This window comes from Solea solea, chromosome 2, assembly GCF_958295425.1.
Source record: "Solea solea chromosome 2, fSolSol10.1, whole genome shotgun sequence".
NCBI lineage: Eukaryota > Metazoa > Chordata > Actinopteri > Pleuronectiformes > Soleidae > Solea > Solea solea.
In genome coordinates, this window is record NC_081135.1 from 39,066,089 (window position 1) to 39,086,360 (window position 20,272).

The 20,272-nt window shown below is 41.8% G+C and overlaps 2 protein-coding genes across 19 annotated transcripts in view; one reads left to right on the forward strand and one right to left on the reverse strand.

The window, feature by feature from the left end:
• The first annotated feature begins 2,535 nt into the window (after positions 1–2,535).
• The window catches only part of caska (calcium/calmodulin-dependent serine protein kinase a), a 46,659-nt gene continuing 28,922 nt past the window's right edge, over positions 2,536–20,272 (forward strand). For all 18 annotated transcript variants that reach the window (XM_058615539.1, XM_058615573.1, XM_058615588.1 and 15 more), the window contains exons 1-5: positions 2,536–3,018; positions 14,973–15,085; positions 16,091–16,196; positions 17,761–17,838; positions 17,950–18,022. In XM_058615539.1, coding sequence (XP_058471522.1) covers positions 2,960–3,018; positions 14,973–15,085; positions 16,091–16,196; positions 17,761–17,838; positions 17,950–18,022 — 429 coding nt within the window. In that variant the 5' untranslated portion in view covers positions 2,536–2,959. The remainder of the gene's footprint in view (positions 3,019–14,972; positions 15,086–16,090; positions 16,197–17,760; positions 17,839–17,949; positions 18,023–20,272) is intronic.
• Positions 18,363–20,272, reverse strand: part of LOC131444955 (probable G-protein coupled receptor 82) — a 2,917-nt gene continuing 1,007 nt past the window's right edge. The window contains exons 2-3 of the mRNA XM_058615688.1: positions 18,774–18,914; positions 18,363–18,686 (exon numbers count right to left, since the gene is read on the reverse strand). Coding sequence (XP_058471671.1) covers positions 18,432–18,686; positions 18,774–18,914 — 396 coding nt within the window. The 3' untranslated portion in view covers positions 18,363–18,431. The remainder of the gene's footprint in view (positions 18,687–18,773; positions 18,915–20,272) is intronic.

Genomic DNA, 20,272 nt, shown 5'->3' on the forward strand with positions numbered 1-20,272 from the left:
ACCTCTGCCACACACACACACACATACAGATCCGGTCCACATTGAGCCACATTGATTGGAGCTTTGTTAATAACATCAGAGTCAGTGTGAGGACGTGTCTCAGTGTCTCAGTCTCAGCTCAACACATGGATGACCTCCTGCTGGTCAGTGTGAGAATAACACACGATGATCGAGGACGCGACAGCTGTGGCTGCTCATCCGTTTAAAAACAAACAAACACATTTTACAATGTGTCCTCATTCATCTTTTTTTTATAAAAGTTAATATTTTGAACTCACAGTATGTACTTTCTGCCACTAGGTGTCTCCAAACAGAAACAGAAGACATTTTGTGCATTCCAGTTGTAGTCGGACGTTGGAAATTCCCACTTGGAAACCCAGATTCCAAGATGGCTGCCACTCGTACAAACACTGCGACGGACGCGTTTGTTTTTGTTTCTTTTATCTGAGCGGAGAATTACCCTTAACAGAGAAAATCACGTAAACGCAAAAGTGGCCTTAAAATAAGAAAATACAGCAGTTTTTTTCCCCTAAGTTTATGCTAGATGTGTTATTATAATTCGTACAAACACTGCTGCTTTTAACACTAATCGCACTTTGGTCGTATTAGTTTTCACGGTAAATCAGGTTTACACACTGTACTACGATGTTTGTGCCATTAAAGCAGGTTAACTCAGGTTAACCCGGGTTAAGTCAGGTTAACCCGGGTTAACCCGGGTTAAAGCAGGTTAACTCAGGTTAAAGCAGGTTAACTCAGGTTAACCCAGGTTAAGTCAGGTTAACCCGGGATAACCCGGGTTAAAGCAGGTTAACTCAGGTTAAAGCAGGTTAACTCAGGTTAACTCAGGTTAAAGCAGGTTAACTCAGGTTAAAGCAGGTTAACTCAGGTTAACTCAGGTTAAAGCAGGTTAACTCAGGTTAAAGCAGGTTAACTCAGGTTAACCCGGGTTAACTCAGGTTAACCCAGGTTAAAGCAGGTTTCCTGCTTTATTTTCTTCACTCACCTGTCATGTTGTTTCATTTCCTGTCCTCTGTCTCTTCCATGTCCTCACCTGACCTGTCCCTGATCTACCTGCCTGTTCAACCTGTTCAACAAAGACAACATGACGTCGTCTCTGTGACTGACTCAATAATGTGTCCTTCCTTACTGTGGACACACACACACACACACACACACACACACACACACATGCACATGCTGAGTCTAGAAGGGTGTGTTGGTTTGAGATAAGATCTTTCTGAGATTCCCTGATTTCTCTTATTCCTCAGCCAAATTGCCTGCTGTTCATCACCTCACACACACACACACACACACACACACACACACACACGCACACACAGAGTGTCATGGAGGTTTCACATAAAGGCTTTTCTGTGTTACATAAATGGGAGGACAAGCAAAACCTACAGCCACTGCTGCTGCTGCTGCGTTGATTTAATTCTTGTTTAAAAATCATAAATAAAAGAACGAGCTCATCTTCTTGGGTTTAGTGACTGCTCAGTTATTCACCATTAATTAGGCAGTCATCTGGCAAAGTATTCATCACACCAGAGCCCATGAAATATGAATATGTGAGATTTTAACATTTAACATTTAATATCCAGTCTGGACAGTCCAGTGCTACATATCTACGACTGTACTTTATTTCATCCTGGTCACAAATGTTTTCCATTCATTTTTCACTACATATTTATTACTATTCTGATTTATCTGAGAATTCTAAATTTAATCTGTGAATTCTGACTTTAATCTCAGAATTCTAACTTTAATCTGAGAATTATCTGACTTTAATCTGAGAATTCTCTGATTTTAATCTGAGAATTCTCTGACTTTAATATGAGAATTCTGACTTTAATCTGAGAATTCTAACTTTAATCTGAGAATTCTAACTTTAATCTGAGAATTATCTGACTTTAATCTGAGAATTCTCTGACTTTAATCTGAGAATTCTCTGACTTTAATCTGAGAACTCTGACTCTTTTTTCAACTTTCTTTCATAAACTCTTTTTTACTCTTTTTGTTTGTTTAAATGAAGTTAACATTTCTACAAAATGTGCCTTTAAAAGCCTCCATTCACTCACTCGAGCCTAGTGTGTCTTGCCCGGACCAATATGGCGGTGACGTTCGTTAACGTATAGCTACGGTGGCCCTGAGCGGTCAATGCGGCGTCTCCGAACATGGCGTCCGTCAACGCCGGAGTGGGAGGAGCTTATTTTTTTCTAGAAGCTCTCTCTCTTTCTCCGTGTGTGTGTGTGTGTGTGTGTGGGAGGAAGAAAACTAACTAAACTGCAGGAAAGTGTTTGTGGGAGAAGGAGCCGGATGAGCGGAGCTCTGAGAGGAGGACACCCGGTTTGTCAGTCACACCACACGGCAGAGGAAGCACGGAGGACTGCGTGTGTGGGACTCCGGGTTCAGGGCTCGAGCCAGAGCGCTGTGCTCCGTGTGTTACGCTCCGTGTGTTACGCTCGTGTGTGACACTCCGGTGTGACGCTCCGGTGTGTGTGTGTGACACTCCTGTGTGACACTCGTGTGTGTGACGCTCCGGTGTGTGTCCGCTGCTAAAGGCGGGAAGAACCGCGTCTTCACTGTCATGTTTGTTCGCTTTGCTTTTTAAAGCCACTGGAGGGAGAGACGGAGAGGGGCGGGGCCGTGGACTCCCCACAAACTGGATTAGTGAGCTCGATTCATCCACAGCGACGCAGCGGTTTTTCTGATGGGGGGCGGAGGGGGTCGACGACAGGAGGCAACAACTGGGATTTAGCAGCGTTTTTGTGGAAGCGCTGAGCAGCTGAACCGTGTGCTGCCTCCGGCTGCCCCCGCGCTCACTTCCGTCCTCCCGGAGCTTTTCACCGGGCTCGGGACGCACAGTTTCTGGGGAGGTGTGTGTGTGTGTGTGTGTGTGTGTGAGCTGAAGAGGGGGGACGGGTTCTTCCCCTCCAGCCGAACTCGGACTTGGACTATGGCGGACGACGACAGTCTGTTTGAAGACGTGTACGAGCTCTGCGAGGTCATTGGCAAGTAAGTGCTGCGTTTAAATGCATCTGTGCACGGCCGGTCCTAGGTGTTGTGGGGCCCCTTACACGATTGAGATTTGGTGCCCCCCTCTGCACCCCCAAAGAATCACCACAGTGGTTTTAATCAGTGTTGAGGACTTAAGAAGAATTTTAAAGAAAAGTAGCTTTAATACAATGAATGAAAAATGGCCGACTTCCTGTTGAGTTGAGGCCATGGGTCCAAAGGACTTTTTTGTTCGTCTTGGGCCACAGCATCTTCATACCGAGTTTCGGGAGGTTCGGTGTTACTTAATTTTGACTTGTTTTCACCTTCGGGGGGCGCTATAGAGCCCTCCTAAGGTGACGCATGAGTCCGAGCACAATGGCAGTCTTGCATTTTCACCTTTATGCACGTTAACGCCTCACAAATGATCTCAAAGTCAAATGATAATAAAAACAATCGCTTCCTCACACAAATCCGTGCTGGGAGCTGTTTCGGCCCCTGACGTTCGTAATCTGGCCTTAATTACGTACAAAACGATCGCAGTGACTCGACAGGATAGTGTCATTTACACGACGCTACAAAACAGAGTTCATATGTTAGTTTGAATAAAAACACATGATAAATTGTGCTTAAAAGTGTGTGTTTTTATGTTGAGTTGGACTGAAGTCGTGTGCCACTAACAGTCCTAATGATCATCAGTGAATGTTTACGTGTGTTTTAGGCTCAGTATTAACTTTCATGTTTTACAGTAGGTCACGTAATTAAAGGGGCAGTGCTACACTGTTACAGTAACCCACGCTCTTACCTGCTGTGGCTGTTTTTAAAGAGATTAAAGGGCAGGGAGTGAGTCTCACACACACACACACACACACACACACACACGTCTCACTCGAGCTGCTTTGAGAAAGCGTGTAAGACGAGGAGTGTTTGGTGTTAAGTACAGTTTTAGATGCAGATGTAAACTAAGGTTAGTCTGATTTGAGTCAGGGTTTGTTCACACTGTCAGAGGAAAAACAAGGTGTTCTTGTATTTCTACAAAGATTGAATCCAGGATGATATTGGATGGTCCAGACTGAAGTTCAGTGTTGTTATCTCACTTAATTCCAGGTTTATCTTCTTACCAAAGTAAAACACGTAAAATGATATTGTTTTATTACTTGTGTTGAGATGTTGGCATTGCCTCAGATGAGGGATCGTCTTGAATTGTTATTTGTTCATGATTATTATTAAAAAGGCAGTAAATGTAACTCTTTATTCTTCACCACTTCCTTCTGCTATTGTCATGTTCTTCTCCTCGTTCCTTAATCCTGGATTCGTCTTCTGCATGTTACTCTTTCCGTTATTTCTGTACACACAGAGGTGTAATACTGCCCCCCACAGTCTGGAGGTCTTCATCACACTTACCTGGACTCTTCCTCTCTCTCAAAGCTCCTCATCCATTAGATCTGAAATTGTCTTTTGTGTCACTCATACCAACGAGTTAGAGTTAGTGAGCGCAGGAACAGAGCTCACTCTTTACATTATAATATATTACAATTATAATTACATTATAATATTATGATAATTATAATGTATGAATATATTATAATATATTCATACATTATAATATTAATATAACATTTCTTAATAAATATGACATAGAAGATATATGTGTATATAAAGCTGCACACAGCTGATACACTGTAAAATAATGTTTATTAGATTATATTTTTTAGATCAGTATTGATAATATTTAGTGGAATAAATCTAATGATTATCAATGCAAACACATCATCCTAACGATATCCAGAATCTGAGACGATGATGACGACGATGATGATGATGATGATGATGATGGTGGTGGTGGTGGTGGTGTGTGTGTGTGTGTGTGTGTGTGTGTGTGTGTGTGTGTGTGTGTGTGTAACCTGGGACTTTCCAGCCTGAGACAGCGACACAAAGCCTGAAACTCAAGAAGAGACGCAGTCACTGTCAAAGCAGCAGACACTCACACACATCACTGCTGCTTTCATACCACACCCATATCACCCCTTCATCATCATCATCATCATCATCATTATAATATATAATGTATATGTGACGAGGGAAAATTACCAGCACATTCTTCCCATGGGAACTTTTTATAAACGTCTCCAGGTGTCCTGTAAACACTTTCAGTCACTTCTGTTGTGGGATTATTATGGGATTATTATGGGATTATTATGGGAAAACTGCTTTTTGGGCATGAGTATTTTTTTGTGGCAGTACCACGAGTGGCCACAGGGGGAAAATTGCTTCTGTTACAGCAACTTCAACCAAGAAGAGAAAATAACAGCATTTCACAAACTAAACAGTGTGTGTGTGTGCGTGTGTGCACGTGTGTGTGTGCGCGTGTGCACCTGTGTGTGTGTCACAGAAACCTGTTTAAACGTGTTCCCTGAACGTCCACATGTTCTTTGTCTTTCACTCAAACACAGACTTAAACACGTTCTGTTCCACGACGTCAAATCAAATCAAAACGTCCTCAGTTCACCATATTATGACAATAACTGTAAATAAAAGAGAAGATATTCATTTATATTCTATTGTTACCGCAGCAACAACAGTCAAAAATAAAGAGAATAAATAATAAAAACATGCATTTTTACATATGAATGTACAATTTAGAAGATAATGACTCTTGAGATTATTTTAAGTTTTAATATTTACAGTGTCAACCAAATTTATATGTGTTTTCATAATCTATTCATCAGTTTTTAATAATTAAAGCAAGTTTTCTGCTTCTTAAATGAAAATGGTTTCACATTTCAATACAAATACACTAAAGTATCATCTGCATAGAAAGACATGTAAACTGATCATCAACTATTTTGTAATTGATGAATCAGTTTGATTGTAATGATTTTTCAGCTTCTTAAATGTGACATCATTTAAACATCAAACACTGATCAATATTCTTTACACATTTTATGAGATGATGAACATAATCATTATCTGCAGCTGCACAATGGTTGTGTGTGTGTGTGTGTGTTGTCGAGTCTTGTTCACTTCTCTGCAGAAACAAGTTTCTCAGGTTTGTGTGGTGGTTGTGGGTTTTGTTCATTAAAACCATGAACCACCTTTAAACAGTTTGTTTTTCGGTTTCTTCCCACGAGCGACTTTGGTTTTAAGTGAGAAAATATTTATTTATAGACATTTTAATGATTGTTTTGTCATCTGCTGAAAATAGTTAGAAAAGTCTGTCTCACTGTAACTCTTCTAAAGAGATTTTGTTGAGTCTAGACGCACAGAAAACTGATTCATGAGGTTTGTAAAGCACTCACTCTCCCACACCAAACCCCACAGAGAAAACCTGTGATTTTAACATCACACACACACACACACAGGAGCTGTTGATCCACTGCTGCCTCCGCCACTAAGTTCAAATTTGAACTTATGTTTGTCAGATTGACTTCAGTGGCACAGAGTGACCACACGAGGCAGCAGAGGACCAGCAGCTCCTGTGTCCCCGCAGCTAAAATCACTGGTTTTCTCTCTGGGCTTTGGTTCACTGACACTCGTGACTCCACAAGCTTTGTCCTTTAAGGACAATTTGGCTGCTGCAGCGTGAGACGTCTCTGTGTCTCTGTCTCTGTCTCTGTCTCTGTGTCTCTGTCTCTGTGTCTCTCTGTCTCTGTGCTGAAACATGTGTGTGCCATCATACAGTAGCTTCATTAATGCAAATGGATTATGTCCCAACTGACCGTGTGTGTGTGTGTGTGTGTGTGTGTGTGTGTGTGTGTGTGTGTTAATATTTTCCATACTTCCTGAACTTGAGTTCCCATGGAAAGTTTCTGGAAAATGACCGGGAATTTCCCTGTATCTTTGCAATCCCAATGCTCATTCATTCCAAAATATTCCCATCTGTTATATTTCTAAAATTCCTGTCCAATAAATTCCGGGAATAAATTCCCCTAATTCCCATGGAAAAATTGGGACATTTCCGAAATTCCCAAACCTAAGTTCCCATGGAGGGTTTGTGGAAATGCACGGGGAATTTTCATCGTCTTTGTAACCACATGGTCAGGATAAACATCTTGATATTGTCCCATGATGCTTTGCTGCAGCTGATCACATGTCAGTGTTTTCCATGTTTTCCTGTTTCTTCCCTGTGAGCCGGACTCTGGCTCTCTTCAGTCTGAAGTGATCTCTGTGCTGCGAGCCAAAGCACACACACACCGTGGTTACCGTGGTTACAGCTGAGGCCTGATGGAACAAACAACACGGGGAATAAAATAAAGTTAGTTCATCTGAAGACAGAGTTGTTTTCAGGACGTCTGACGTTGTTGTGTTGAAGACTCGGCGTGTGGACATGATTCAAATATCACGTGATAATGTTTTCTTATTTGTTCTTTTTAAATGACTTTTACCTGGTGTTGTTGCGATAGATAGTCGTCTTTGTTGTTCAGTAGAAAGGTTTAATCGTTAGTTTGTTGTCCATTTTCAGTCTTATTTTTCCTCATGGATTCACAGTGGATCTAAGGCTGCACTCACAGCGCCCTCTGCTGGAGCCTCTGGTCGTTACTTCCGGGCTCTGTTTCTATTATACAACAATATCAATAACATTTGTTATTGATTAGATCCACTTCCTGTTTCTGAAAAACACCAACATTCCTAAAGCATAAATGCTAACAACGCTAATGTTTTAATGTGAGAAGCAGGTGACGCTGACGCTTATCAGCTGCAGATAATTCATGTCAATTATGAGTGAGTGAGTGAGAGAGAGAGAGAGGGAGAGACACTGCTGTTTAATGTGCTCTCTGCTAGACTGGACTCTTCCTGTGACACACACACACACACACACACAGTTACGTGTCAGACGTTAAGTGATGTCGTTCCCATGTGGAAAGTGGAGTCCATGTATTTCCTGCCACTCATTATTGTTCCTCTGTGTCGGGTTTTAATGGCTCCTCGCAGACAGGAAGTGATGTCATGTTGCAGCGATAAACACCGATCACAGTCAGTGGCTCGTATTAATCAGGAGAACGACCTCTACAGCTGTTACTTTTGAATGTTTATTTATTTTGCACAATCGTGACTTCAATATCATGATAATATCGTGTTGTGACATAAATATGATAATATCGTAGTGTGACGTCAATATCGTGATAATATCGTGTTGTGACATAAATATGATAATATCGTAGTGTGACGTCAATATCGTGATAATATCGTGTTGTGACATTAATATGATAATATCGTAATGTGACTTCAATATAGTGATAAAATCGTGTTGTGACATAAATATCGTGATAATATTGTGTTGTGACTTTAATATCGTGATAAAATTGTGTTGTGACATAAATATTGTGTTGTGACATAAATATCGTGTTGTGACATAAATATCATGGTAATATCGTGTTGTGACTTAAATATCGTGGTAATATCATGTTGTGACTAAAATATCGTGATAATATCGTGTTGTGACTTAAATATCATGATAATATCATGTTGTGACTAATATGATAATATCGTAGTGTGACTTCAATATTGTGATAATATCGTGTTGTGACATAAATATTGTGATAATATCGTAGTGTGACTTCAATATCGTGATAATATCGTGGTGTGACATAAATATTGTGATAATATCGTGTTGTGACTAATATGATAATATCGTAGTGTGACTTCAATATTGTGATAATATCGTGTTGTGACATAAATATCGTGATAATATCGTAGTGTGACTTCAATATCATGATAATATTGTGGTGTGACATAAATATTGTGATAATATCGTGTTGTGACATAAATATGATAATATCGTAGTGTGACTTCAATATCGTGATAATATCGTGTTGTGACAAATATCGTGATGATATCGTGTTGTGACATAAACGTGATAATATCGTGTTGTGACATAAACGTGATAATATCGTGGTGTGACATAAATATCGTGTTGATAATATCGGTAGTGTGACTTCAATATCGTGATAATATCGTGTTGATAATATCGTGTTGTGACATAAATATCATGATAATATCGTGTTGTGACTTAAATATTGTGATAATATTGTGTTGTGACTTAAATATCGTGATAATATCATACCTTGACTTAAATATCGTGATAATATTGTGTTGTGACTTAAATATCGTGATCATATCATATCGTGACTTAAATATCATGATAAAATCGTGTTGTGACATAAATATCGTGATAATATTGTGTTGTGACTTTAATATCGTGATAAAATTGTGTTGTGACATAAATATTGTGTTGTGACATAAATATCGTGTTGTGACATAAATATCATGGTAATATCGTGTTGTGACTTAAATATCGTGGTAATATCATGTTGTGACTAAAATATCGTGATAATATCGTGTTGTGACATAAATATCATGGTAATATCGTGTTGTGACTTAAATATCGTGGTAATATCATGTTGTGACTAAAATATCGTGATAATATCGTGTTGTGACTTAAATATCATGATAATATCATGTTGTGACTAATATGATAATATCGTAGTGTGACTTCAATATTGTGATAATATCGTGTTGTGACATAAATATTGTGATAATATCGTAGTGTGACTTCAATATCGTGATAATATCGTGGTGTGACATAAATATTGTGATAATATCGTGTTGTGACTAATATGATAATATCGTAGTGTGACTTCAATATTGTGATAATATCGTGTTGTGACATAAATATCGTGATAATATCGTAGTGTGACTTCAATATCATGATAATATTGTGGTGTGACATAAATATTGTGATAATATCGTGTTGTGACATAAATATGATAATATCGTAGTGTGACTTCAATATCGTGATAATATCGTGTTGTGACAAATATCGTGATGATATCGTGTTGTGACATAAACGTGATAATATCGTGTTGTGACATAAACGTGATAATATCGTGGTGTGACATAAATATCGTGTTGATAATATCGGTAGTGTGACTTCAATATCGTGATAATATCGTGTTGATAATATCGTGTTGTGACATAAATATCATGATAATATCGTGTTGTGACTTAAATATTGTGATAATATTGTGTTGTGACTTAAATATCGTGATAATATCATACCTTGACTTAAATATCGTGATAATATTGTGTTGTGACTTAAATATCGTGATCATATCATATCGTGACTTAAATATCATGATAATATTGTGTTGTGACTTAAATATCGTGATCATATTGTGTTGTGACTTAAATATCATGATAATATCGTGTTGTGACTGAAATATTGTGATAATATCTAACTGTGACTTAAATATCGGACTGTGACTGAAATATTGTGACAGTATCGGACTGTGACTTAAATATCGTGATAATATCGGACTGCGACTTAAATATCGGACTGCGACTTAAATATCGTGATAATATCATACCGTGACTTAAATATCGTGATAATGCTGTATCATGACTTAAATATCGGACTGTGACTTAATTATCGTGATAATATCATACTGTGACTTAAATATTGTGATAATGCTGTATCATGTCTTAAATATCGTGATAATATTGTATCATGACTTAAATATCGTGATAATATTGTATCATGACTTAAATATCGTGATAATATCGGACTGTGACTTAAATATTGTGATGAAATCGTGTCTTGGTGTCTCAGAATAAAATCAAACATATTTAAAGACAAATTCTCAAACCTAAAAATAAGCTACAGTGTTTTTAAGGATTAGAGAGCACCGTCAAAATATTAATAATGATAATTTATTTTGAAATTGATTTAAGATCAAACATTCATATCATTTTAAATCGTGACAACATTTTCTGGACAAACATATAAAAGTCCACACACACACACACACACACGTCTTTGTGTGTCTCCCACTCGTGTCCTTGTCCTGTGTCTCTGTGACGTTGACACTTGTGATGAGACTGAAAGTGTCCTTTCTTTCTTTTTCTTTCTTTCTCGTGGTTAAAAGTCATGTGACGTCGGTGCAGCAGTGACAGGACAGGAAGTGATGGTGTTGCCGCCATCTGGAGCTCTGCAGGGGGCGCTGACGGCCTTCAGCTACATATGTTCTCTGTGTGTGTGTGTGTGTGTGTGTGTGTGTGTGAGTCAAAGTGGCCTAAGAATCAAATCAAATATGCAGTAGCTGTTTTTCCTGAACTTTGTGATCAATCATATATTTGAGGAGGAGGAGGAGGAGTCAGTCGTGTTCTCCTGATTTTACACACTGGTATTAACACACACACACACACACAGAGTAATATCAGCTGTGCTCAGCAGTTTCCCTCAGGATTGTAGAAGCTCTGAATTCAGCTCTGCTTATCGGACTAAACCAAACTCACAGCTTATAGAACACTCATTTACACACACGTACAACATTACTACTGAGGACACTCGGAGACATTAATACAGTCTCTGACTCTAACCTTAACCATCACAAACATCAGCATCAAAGCCAACAATGTCCAACCGTAGTTCAAAGTTAGAAAACATGCGTTCATCTCCAATATTTAGCAAACGTGTTGACCAGAGGAGTCTGGTGTATTTAGAGACGGCACGTTCACTGGGATTGACCAGAGGAGTCTGGTGTATTTAGAGACGGCACGTTCACTGGGATTGACCAGAGGAGTCTGGTGTATTTAGAGACGGCACGTTCACTGGGATTGACCAGAGGAGTCTGGTGTATTTAGAGACGGCACGTTCACTGGGATTGACCAGAGGAGTCTGGTGTATTTAGAGACGGCACGTTCACTGGGATTGACCAGAGGAGTCTGCTGTATTTAGAGACGGCACGTTCACTGGGATTGACCAGAGGAGTCTGGTGTATTTAGAGACGGCACGTTCACTGGGATTGACCAGAGGAGTCTGGTGTATTTAGAGACGGCACGTTCACTGGGATTTCAGTTCAGTGATATTTGTGTGTGAACTTTATGAAACATTTGCCAACTTCATTCTAGTTTTGTGCCCTTTTGTTTTTGTCTTTGCAGAGAACTGTGATTACTGACCAGTGAAATGGTCCTCACAGTCCACTGACTCACACACACACAACACAGAGGCAGTGCAGGAGGGGAGTCACTGTTATGTAAGGTCGTTTACAGCTGAAGTGAGTGTGAAATTAGAGGAGGAGGAGGAGTGCGTGTGTGTGCGCGTGTGTGTGTGTGTGTGTGTGTGTGTGTGTGTGTGTGTGTGTTCAAGACCAGAAGTCCCCATGGAGACTAAAACTTGGTCCTAATGAACCTCATTTCTGGGGAACTGGTAATGTTTACCACTAAGATTTGGAAGTAGAGTTTCCATTGAAGTAGAGTTTGTATCTATTGAAGTAGAGTTTGTATCTATTGAAGTGCAGTGTGTTTTCTTGTATTTGTTACGTCTGGAGTTGTGTTATGGTTAAGATTAGTGATGAGGCTTTGTTTAGTCTGTTTAAATAAATAAGTCTGAACAAGAATAGCTGCACAAACCTGTGTGTGTGTGTGTGTGTGTGTGTCAGCGGCATCATTAAGTTTTATGGACCTGAGCTCGGAGGAAATGGTTGAGCCAATCTGCTGACCACTGTGCACTTTCTCTAACACACACACACACACACACACACACACACAGGCAGACATGATTAATCGCAGACAGAAATGTGATCAGACTCTCCGTCAGTGAAAAGACAAATTCCTGGTTGTTTTCTTGGTGAAACTCTAGAACTCTTTCTTTCTTTATTTCTTTCTTTCTTTCTTTCTTTCATAGTGGAAACTTTCATCATTGATCAGTGATCGATTATCTCAGCGTGTGTGTGTGTGTGTGTGTGTGTGTGTGTGTGGTCCAAGGAGCAACGACGTCATCATAAACCATGTTTATGCTTTAACTCAAAGTAAAATGATGAAGATTACTAAAGATGTCAGATGATGATGTCATTGTGATGTTTGTAGGACTGTTGTGTTTTAAACACACACATGAACAGATATAATCCAGAATAATCCTCAGAGAACAGAGAACATGCTTCAGTCACAGTTGTGATGGTTTGTGGTCGACTGAGTTCTTTTTATATGTTTGTATTTTTATAAAGTGGCGTCTGTGTCACTGACTGCTGTTTAAATAAAGAGCAGTCAAACATGACCTCACACCGCAGCTCAAAGCTGTGTTTTTCACCGTTACCGTGGAAACCAGAGAGTCTGTGGGTTCTTGTTTCTCGCTCTGTGCTCTGGATTAATCCTGAGTGAAGATTAGACTTTACGTCAGTTTATCTGGTTTAAATAGAGGGATTATTTGTGATCATTTACTTCACTGTCCAGAGATCATAAACTGCGAGGTGTCTGTTTGTGGAACGTCACATGACTTCCTGCTCTGGTCACATGCAGCCGCTGAATGTGCACAGTTTAGATTTATTACAGAGGAAATAAAAGAGCGCTCACTTAGTGAATGAACTCTTAATGAAATGGTTTTTCACCGCGTGACTGATGTTTGGCAAGAAAACGCCACCTTTACATTTTATTTTCTAGAGGTTTTTTTATCCCTATATATGTATACATACATATATATATATATATATATGTATGTGTGTATATGTATATGTATATATATATATACTGTATATATGTATACATATATGTATATATTTAACATATACACACATATATATATACATTTGTATATATATATATATATATATATATATATATATATACAAATGTATATATATGTGTGTATTTAACATATATACACATATATATACAAATGTATATATATGTGTATATATATATGTGTATATACATACACATATATACACATATATATAAACTGTGTGTGTGGGCACAGTGCCGTTCATCCTCATCCTTCTGACGCTCAGAAGCTTTAGCTTGATCACCATCTGTTCAAGCAGACTGTACACACACACACACACACACACACACATGCACACACACACACGCACGCACACACACACACACACAGACAGTGAGCTCTACATTAACTGATTAGCTGATTAATGATTGTTTGATTGATGAAATGTAAACACACTCGTTAATGTGTTGATGATTAACTGTGAATGCACTTAAATACAGAGAAGAGGAAGAAGAAGAAGAGGAAGAAGAGAAAGGTCAGAATGACTGAAAAACTTCAAAATAAAAGTTAAAAGCTGGAAATGACTTTAATTTAAAGATTAAATGCAACAATACGTCAGGATTAAACCTGACAACATGGATGTGTAACATTTCTTTTTAAATTATGGATTCAAAACACAGAAAACCTTGATCTTTAATCCCAGGATTAAACCTGGAAACATGGATTTTTAACTTCAGGTGTAACCCCACAAAAATGTACTTTTTGGTTATGGATTAAACCTGAGAACATGGATTTTTAATGTCAGGATTAAACCCAGCATTTAAAAAATCATGTGTTTTGAGGTTTCAGGATTGAACCCTGGAACATGTATGTTTGAAAGTCTCTCCTGTGCAGCTGCAGATGTTTTAGTGTCAGACACGAGGAAGACAGGGAGGAAGACAGGGAGGAAGACAGGGAGGAAGACAGGGAGGACTGGTGGACGCGGGTTTGAGTGGCAGGAAGTGGGCGTGATGAGTTTAAAATAAAATCAAGCGCTCATTGTGACAGTGAAGGAGACTCAGCTGCACAGAGCGGCGGCCATTATGGCTCTTCAGTCATCGACAGTGAAAGAGCAGGAAGAGGACGAGAGGACGAGAGGACGAGAGGACACGGATGGATCCAAACTCTGTGGCAACACTGTTCACTCGTCCATGCTGAATATGATGAGTGAATCAAACACTTACAAAAGTCAAGTTAATATGCAAAAGATAAGATTTAGAACCTTGTTACGTTCCAAACTTCAGTCTCGGCCGCGTCCCATTCTGTAAATGTCAGCAGGTTTTATGAGAAGCATGCACCGTTCATGCTCTGTGGGCCGGCCTGTGGTGGGACAGGCTCCGCCTCCTCGCACGTGTGTGCGCGTCAGTCAGTGAGTTAGTGAGTCAGAGAGTGTGTTACCTGTGTTAATGTGTTGTTGTGTGTTGTTGTCGTTGTGCAGAGGTCCCTTCAGTGTGGTGAGACGATGCATCAACAGAGACAGTGGACAGCAGTTTGCTGTCAAAATAGTGGACGTGGCCCAGTTCACCTCCAGTCCAGGTCTCAGCACAGAAGGTGAGGACAGGACCAGGACCAGGACTTTATCATCATCATGTTACACACACATTCATTCATCCCTTCCTTCAATCAGTTCTTCATTCCTTCACTGTGTCCTTCATCCCTTCATTCTGTCCTTCATTCCTTCACTGTGTCCTTCATCCCTTCACTGTGTCCTTCATTCCTTCACTGTGTCCTTCATCCCTTCACTGTGTCCTGTCCTTCATTCCTTCACTGTGTCCTTCATCCCTTCAATCTGTCCTTCATTCCTTCACTGTGTCCTTCATCCCTTCACTGTGTCCATCATTCCTTCAATCTGTCCTTCATTCCTTCACTGTGTCCTTCATTCCTTCACTGTGTCCTTCATCCCTTCACTGTGTCCTGTCCTTCATTCCTTCACTGTGTCCTTCATTCCTTCAATCTGTCCTTCATTCCTTCACTGTGTCCTTCATTCCTTCACTGTGTCCTGTCCTTCATTCCTTCACTGTGTCCTTCATCCCTTCACTGTGTCCTGTCCTTCATTCCTTCACTGTGTCCTTCATTCCTTCAATCTGTCCTTCATTCCTTCACTGTGTCCTTCATTCCTTCACTGTGTCCTTCATTCCTTCAACACTCTCTCACACCAAAGCTCATCGAGAAAACCAGTGATTTTAGCTGCTGGTCCTCTGCTGCCTCGTGTGGTCACTTTGTGTCACTGAGGTTAATCTGAATGAAGATTTTGTGTGTCTGTGTGTGTCTGTGTCTGTGTGTCTGTGTGTGTGTGTGTGTGTGTGTCTGTGTGTGTGTGTGTGTGTGTGTGATGTTAAAATCACTGATTTTCTCGATGAGCTTTGGTGTGAGAGAGTGAGTGGTAAGAATCTTAGATATTGCTGTTTGAGAGTGTTTTACATAGATGATACACATTCACAACTTTCTCTTCTGTCTGTGTCTGTCTGTGTGTCTGTGTGTGTGTGTCTGTGTGTGTGTGTGTGTGTGTGTGTGTCTGTGTGTGTGTGTGTGTGTGTGTGTGTGTGTGTGTGTCAGATCTGAAGAGGGAGGCCAGTATCTGCCACATGCTCAAACACCCTCACATCGTGGAGCTGCTGGAGACGTACAGCTCTGAGGGAATGCTCTACATGGTCTTTGAGTTGTAAGGAGTCCACACACACACACACACACACACCTTTCACATCATCAGGAAGCTCTGGTATCTGAGGATTGAGGGGGGAGGGGCCTCGTGTGCAGGATTATCCAGTTTATATGAGAAGAAAGAGATGGGATTAAGATCGTCTGGCATAGGGGGGCGGAGTTAGCCTCAGAATGTGGGGTTTAGTTACTTAGACGTTAGGAAACTTTCAATATAAAGCAACCAAAAAGACAATATAATCTGCCTCCTGCCGCCGCTGCTGCTGCTGCTGCCGCCGCCGCCGCCGCTGCTGCTGCCGCCGCTGCTGCCGCCGCCGCCGCCGCTGCCGCTGCTGCCGCCGCCGCCGCCGCTGCCGCTGCTGCTGCTGCTACCGCTGCTGCCGCTGCCGCTGCCGCCACCTTGTGGTAACAGATGCAGCCATAGATTGTGCAGTCTAAAGATTTGTTTTCTAATCTCTATGAATAATCCCAGTAACTGGTAAAACAAGTTATAAATGGTTTCAGATTAGACTGAACTCTGGATGAAGGACTCTCTGATAACAAATATAATCTCCTACTTTCTCTAGACTTCCTGGATAAACGGGGGGGGGGGGGTGTATCTGCTGTAACAGCCTGGTTTAATTGGTGCAGAAGCTTAAAGACAATAAAGAGGAGGTTTCAGTAATTAACAAAGAAGAAGGAACAGAGCAGTTATTAGAGATTTAATCTGCTGTGAGAGCGCCCCCTCTGCCAATCACTGATCACTGCAGCTGCACAGACGCTTCAATAAAGACTCTGAAGTCAGTCTACAATCTCTACGTCACATGATCATGTCTTTATCTCACTGTGAGACAGGAAACTGAAGTTTGTAAAGCACTCACTCTCCCACACACACACACACACACACACACACACTCACTCTCCCACACCCACACACACACACACACACACTCACTCTCCCACACCCACACACACACACACACACACTCACTCTCCCACACACACACACACACACACACACACACACACACACACACACACACTCACTCTCCCACACACACACACACACACACACACTCACTCTCCCACACCAAAACCCACAGAGAAAACCAGTGATTTTAACATCACACACACACACACACACACACAGGAGCTGCTGATCCACTGCTGCCTCCATCACTAAGTTCTAATGTCTTATTTTGTGAATTCGGCATTTGAAATATTTCATTTAGACTTAACTTAGTGACACACAAAGTGACCACACGAGGCAGCAGAGGACCAGCAGCTCCTGTGTCCCTGCAGCTAAAATCACTGGTGTTCTCTCTGGGCTTTGGTGTGGGAGAGTGAGTGTAGAAAGATGACGACATACATGAAAATGATAAACTGTAGGTTGTTGTGACTCATTGGCGCCCCTCAGTGGTAGCACAGACATTTTCAGCCTCAGTCCACAGAGATGAGACTTAATTATAACTTCCTGTTTCACCTGTCACTGAAGTTTTCATTAGGATGACCTTTACTGTGATCTGACCTTCTCTCCCTCCCTCTGTCTCCCTCCCTCCCTCCCTGTCTCTCTCTCTCTCTCTCTCCAGCATGGATGGTGCAGACCTGTGTTTTGAGATCGTTAAAAGAGCAGACGCTGGCTTTGTCTACAGTGAAGCTGTGGCCAGGTAAAGAAAACTGAGACTTTATCTGCTCTGTGTTTTTATTTTTCTTTATTTAAAACACAAACAAATGAACAAAGATTGTGTGTGTGTGTGTGTGTGTGTGTGTGTCCTCAGTCACTACATGAGACAGATCCTGGAGGCTCTGCGTTATTGCCATGACAACAACGTCATCCACAGAGACGTCAAGGTAGGAAGCTGCTGCACATCTGCCCTCTAGTGGACAAAGTGTATAAGAACAACATGACCATAAAGATAATAATAGTTTTTATTACAATAGTATATATAATATATATTATAATAATAATAAATGACTTCCTGTCTGTGCTGAAGCCTCAGTCTTTACATCAATGATGTGAAGCGCGTTCTATCACTTTAATTTGGTTTTTGTTAAAGTCCCGACTGAACTGGATAAAATCATACTTTTATATAAATGTAAAATCTGATTCATAACAAAATAAAATTATATATATACGTGTGTGTGTGTATATGTATATAGATATATGTGTGTGTGTGTGTGTATATGTATATAGATATACATATATCTATAGATACATTTAGGTATATATGCACATACATTTATAGAGCAGCTTGTTTAGCTACAGGAAACTCCCCTGACTGAAGTCCCCTGTAGCTGTAGCTGTGGTTCCCTCCACCTGCTGATCTGACCTCAGACCAGCACTTCCTGTCACCAAACACCGCGCCGGTTTGCCATCGTTGTCGCCGCCTCTGTTGCCCCGGTTACATCGCAAGAGTTTGAAGGTTTGGTGACGGAAGATCTTGTCGAGCAGGACGTACATGACGGGGTCAGTGGAGCCTCTGAGCAGAGCCAGGAGAAACAGAGCGTTCTTCACCTGCAGCACACACACACACACACACACGCGCGTCAGTGTCGCTGTTACACACTGTCAAATCTGCTGAGTCAGCACAGTGGTGGTCACCTCCACGAAGACAGACATGGGATGACAGTCGTCGCAGATGCTGGCGCTCGGCGAGAACGTCGGTGGATCCTGGTGATGAGTCATGGACATGAAGATGGGTCTGAAGATGTTATACGGCAGCAGACACACGGACAGGACCACCTGAGAGAGAAACGCTGAGTCATGGTCAGGTCTTACACACGGACGGGACCACCTGAGAGAGAAACGCTGAGTCATGGTCAGGTCTTACACACACGGACGGGACCACCTGAGAGAGAAACGCTGAGTCATGGTCAGGTCTTACACACGGACGGGACCACCTGAGAGAGAAACGCTGAGTCATGGTCAGGTCTTACACACGGACGGGACCACCTGAGAGAGAAGCGCTGAGTCATGGTCAGGTCTTACACACAGGGACGGGACCACCTGAGAGAGAAGCGCTGAGTCATGGTCAGGTCTTACACACAGGGACGGGACCACCTGAGAGAGAAACGCTGAGTCATGGTCAGGTCTTACACACGGACGGGACCACCTGAGAGAGAAACGCTGAGTCATGGTCAGGTCTTACACACGGACGGGACCACCTGAGAGAGAAGCGCTGAGTCATGGTCAGGTCTTACACACGGACGGGACCACCTGAGAGAGAAGCGCTGAGTCATGGTCAGGTCTTACACACGGACGGGACCACCTGAGAGAGAAGTGCTGAGTCATGGTCAGGTCTTACACACGGACGGGACCACCTGAGAGAGAAGCGCTGAGTCATGGTCAGGTCTTACACACGGACGGGACCACCTGAGAGAGAAGCGCTGAGTCATGGTCAGGTCTTACACACGGACGGGACCACCTGAGAGAGAAGCGCTGAGTCATGGTCAGGTCTTACACACAGGGACGGGACCACCTGAGAGAGAAACGCTGAGTCATGGTCAGGTCTTACACACGGACGGGACCACCTGAGAGAGAAACGCTGAGTCATGGTCAGGTCTTACACACACGGACGGGACCACCTGAGAGAGAAACGCTGAGTCATGGTCAGGTCTTACACACGGACGGGACCACCTGAGAGAGAAACCCTGAGTCATGGCCAGGTCTTACACACGGACGGGACCACCTGAGAGAGAAACCCTGAGTCATGGTCAGGTCTTACACACGGACGGGACCACCTGAGAGAGAAACGCTGAGTCATGGTCAGGTCTTACACACGGACGGGACCACCTGAGAGAGAAACCCTGAGTCATGGCCAGGTCTTACACACGGACGGGACCACCTGAGAGAGAAACCCTGAGTCATGGTCAGGTCTTACACACGGACGGGACCACCTGAGAGAGAAACGCTGAGTCATGGTCAGGTCTTACACACGGACGGGACCACCTGAGAGAGAAACGCTGAGTCATGGTCAGGTCTTACACACGGACGGGACCACCTGAGAGAGAAACGCTGAGTCATGGTCAGGTCTTACACACGGACGGGACCACCTGAGAGAGAAACCCTGAGTCATGGTCAGGTCTTACACACGGACGGGA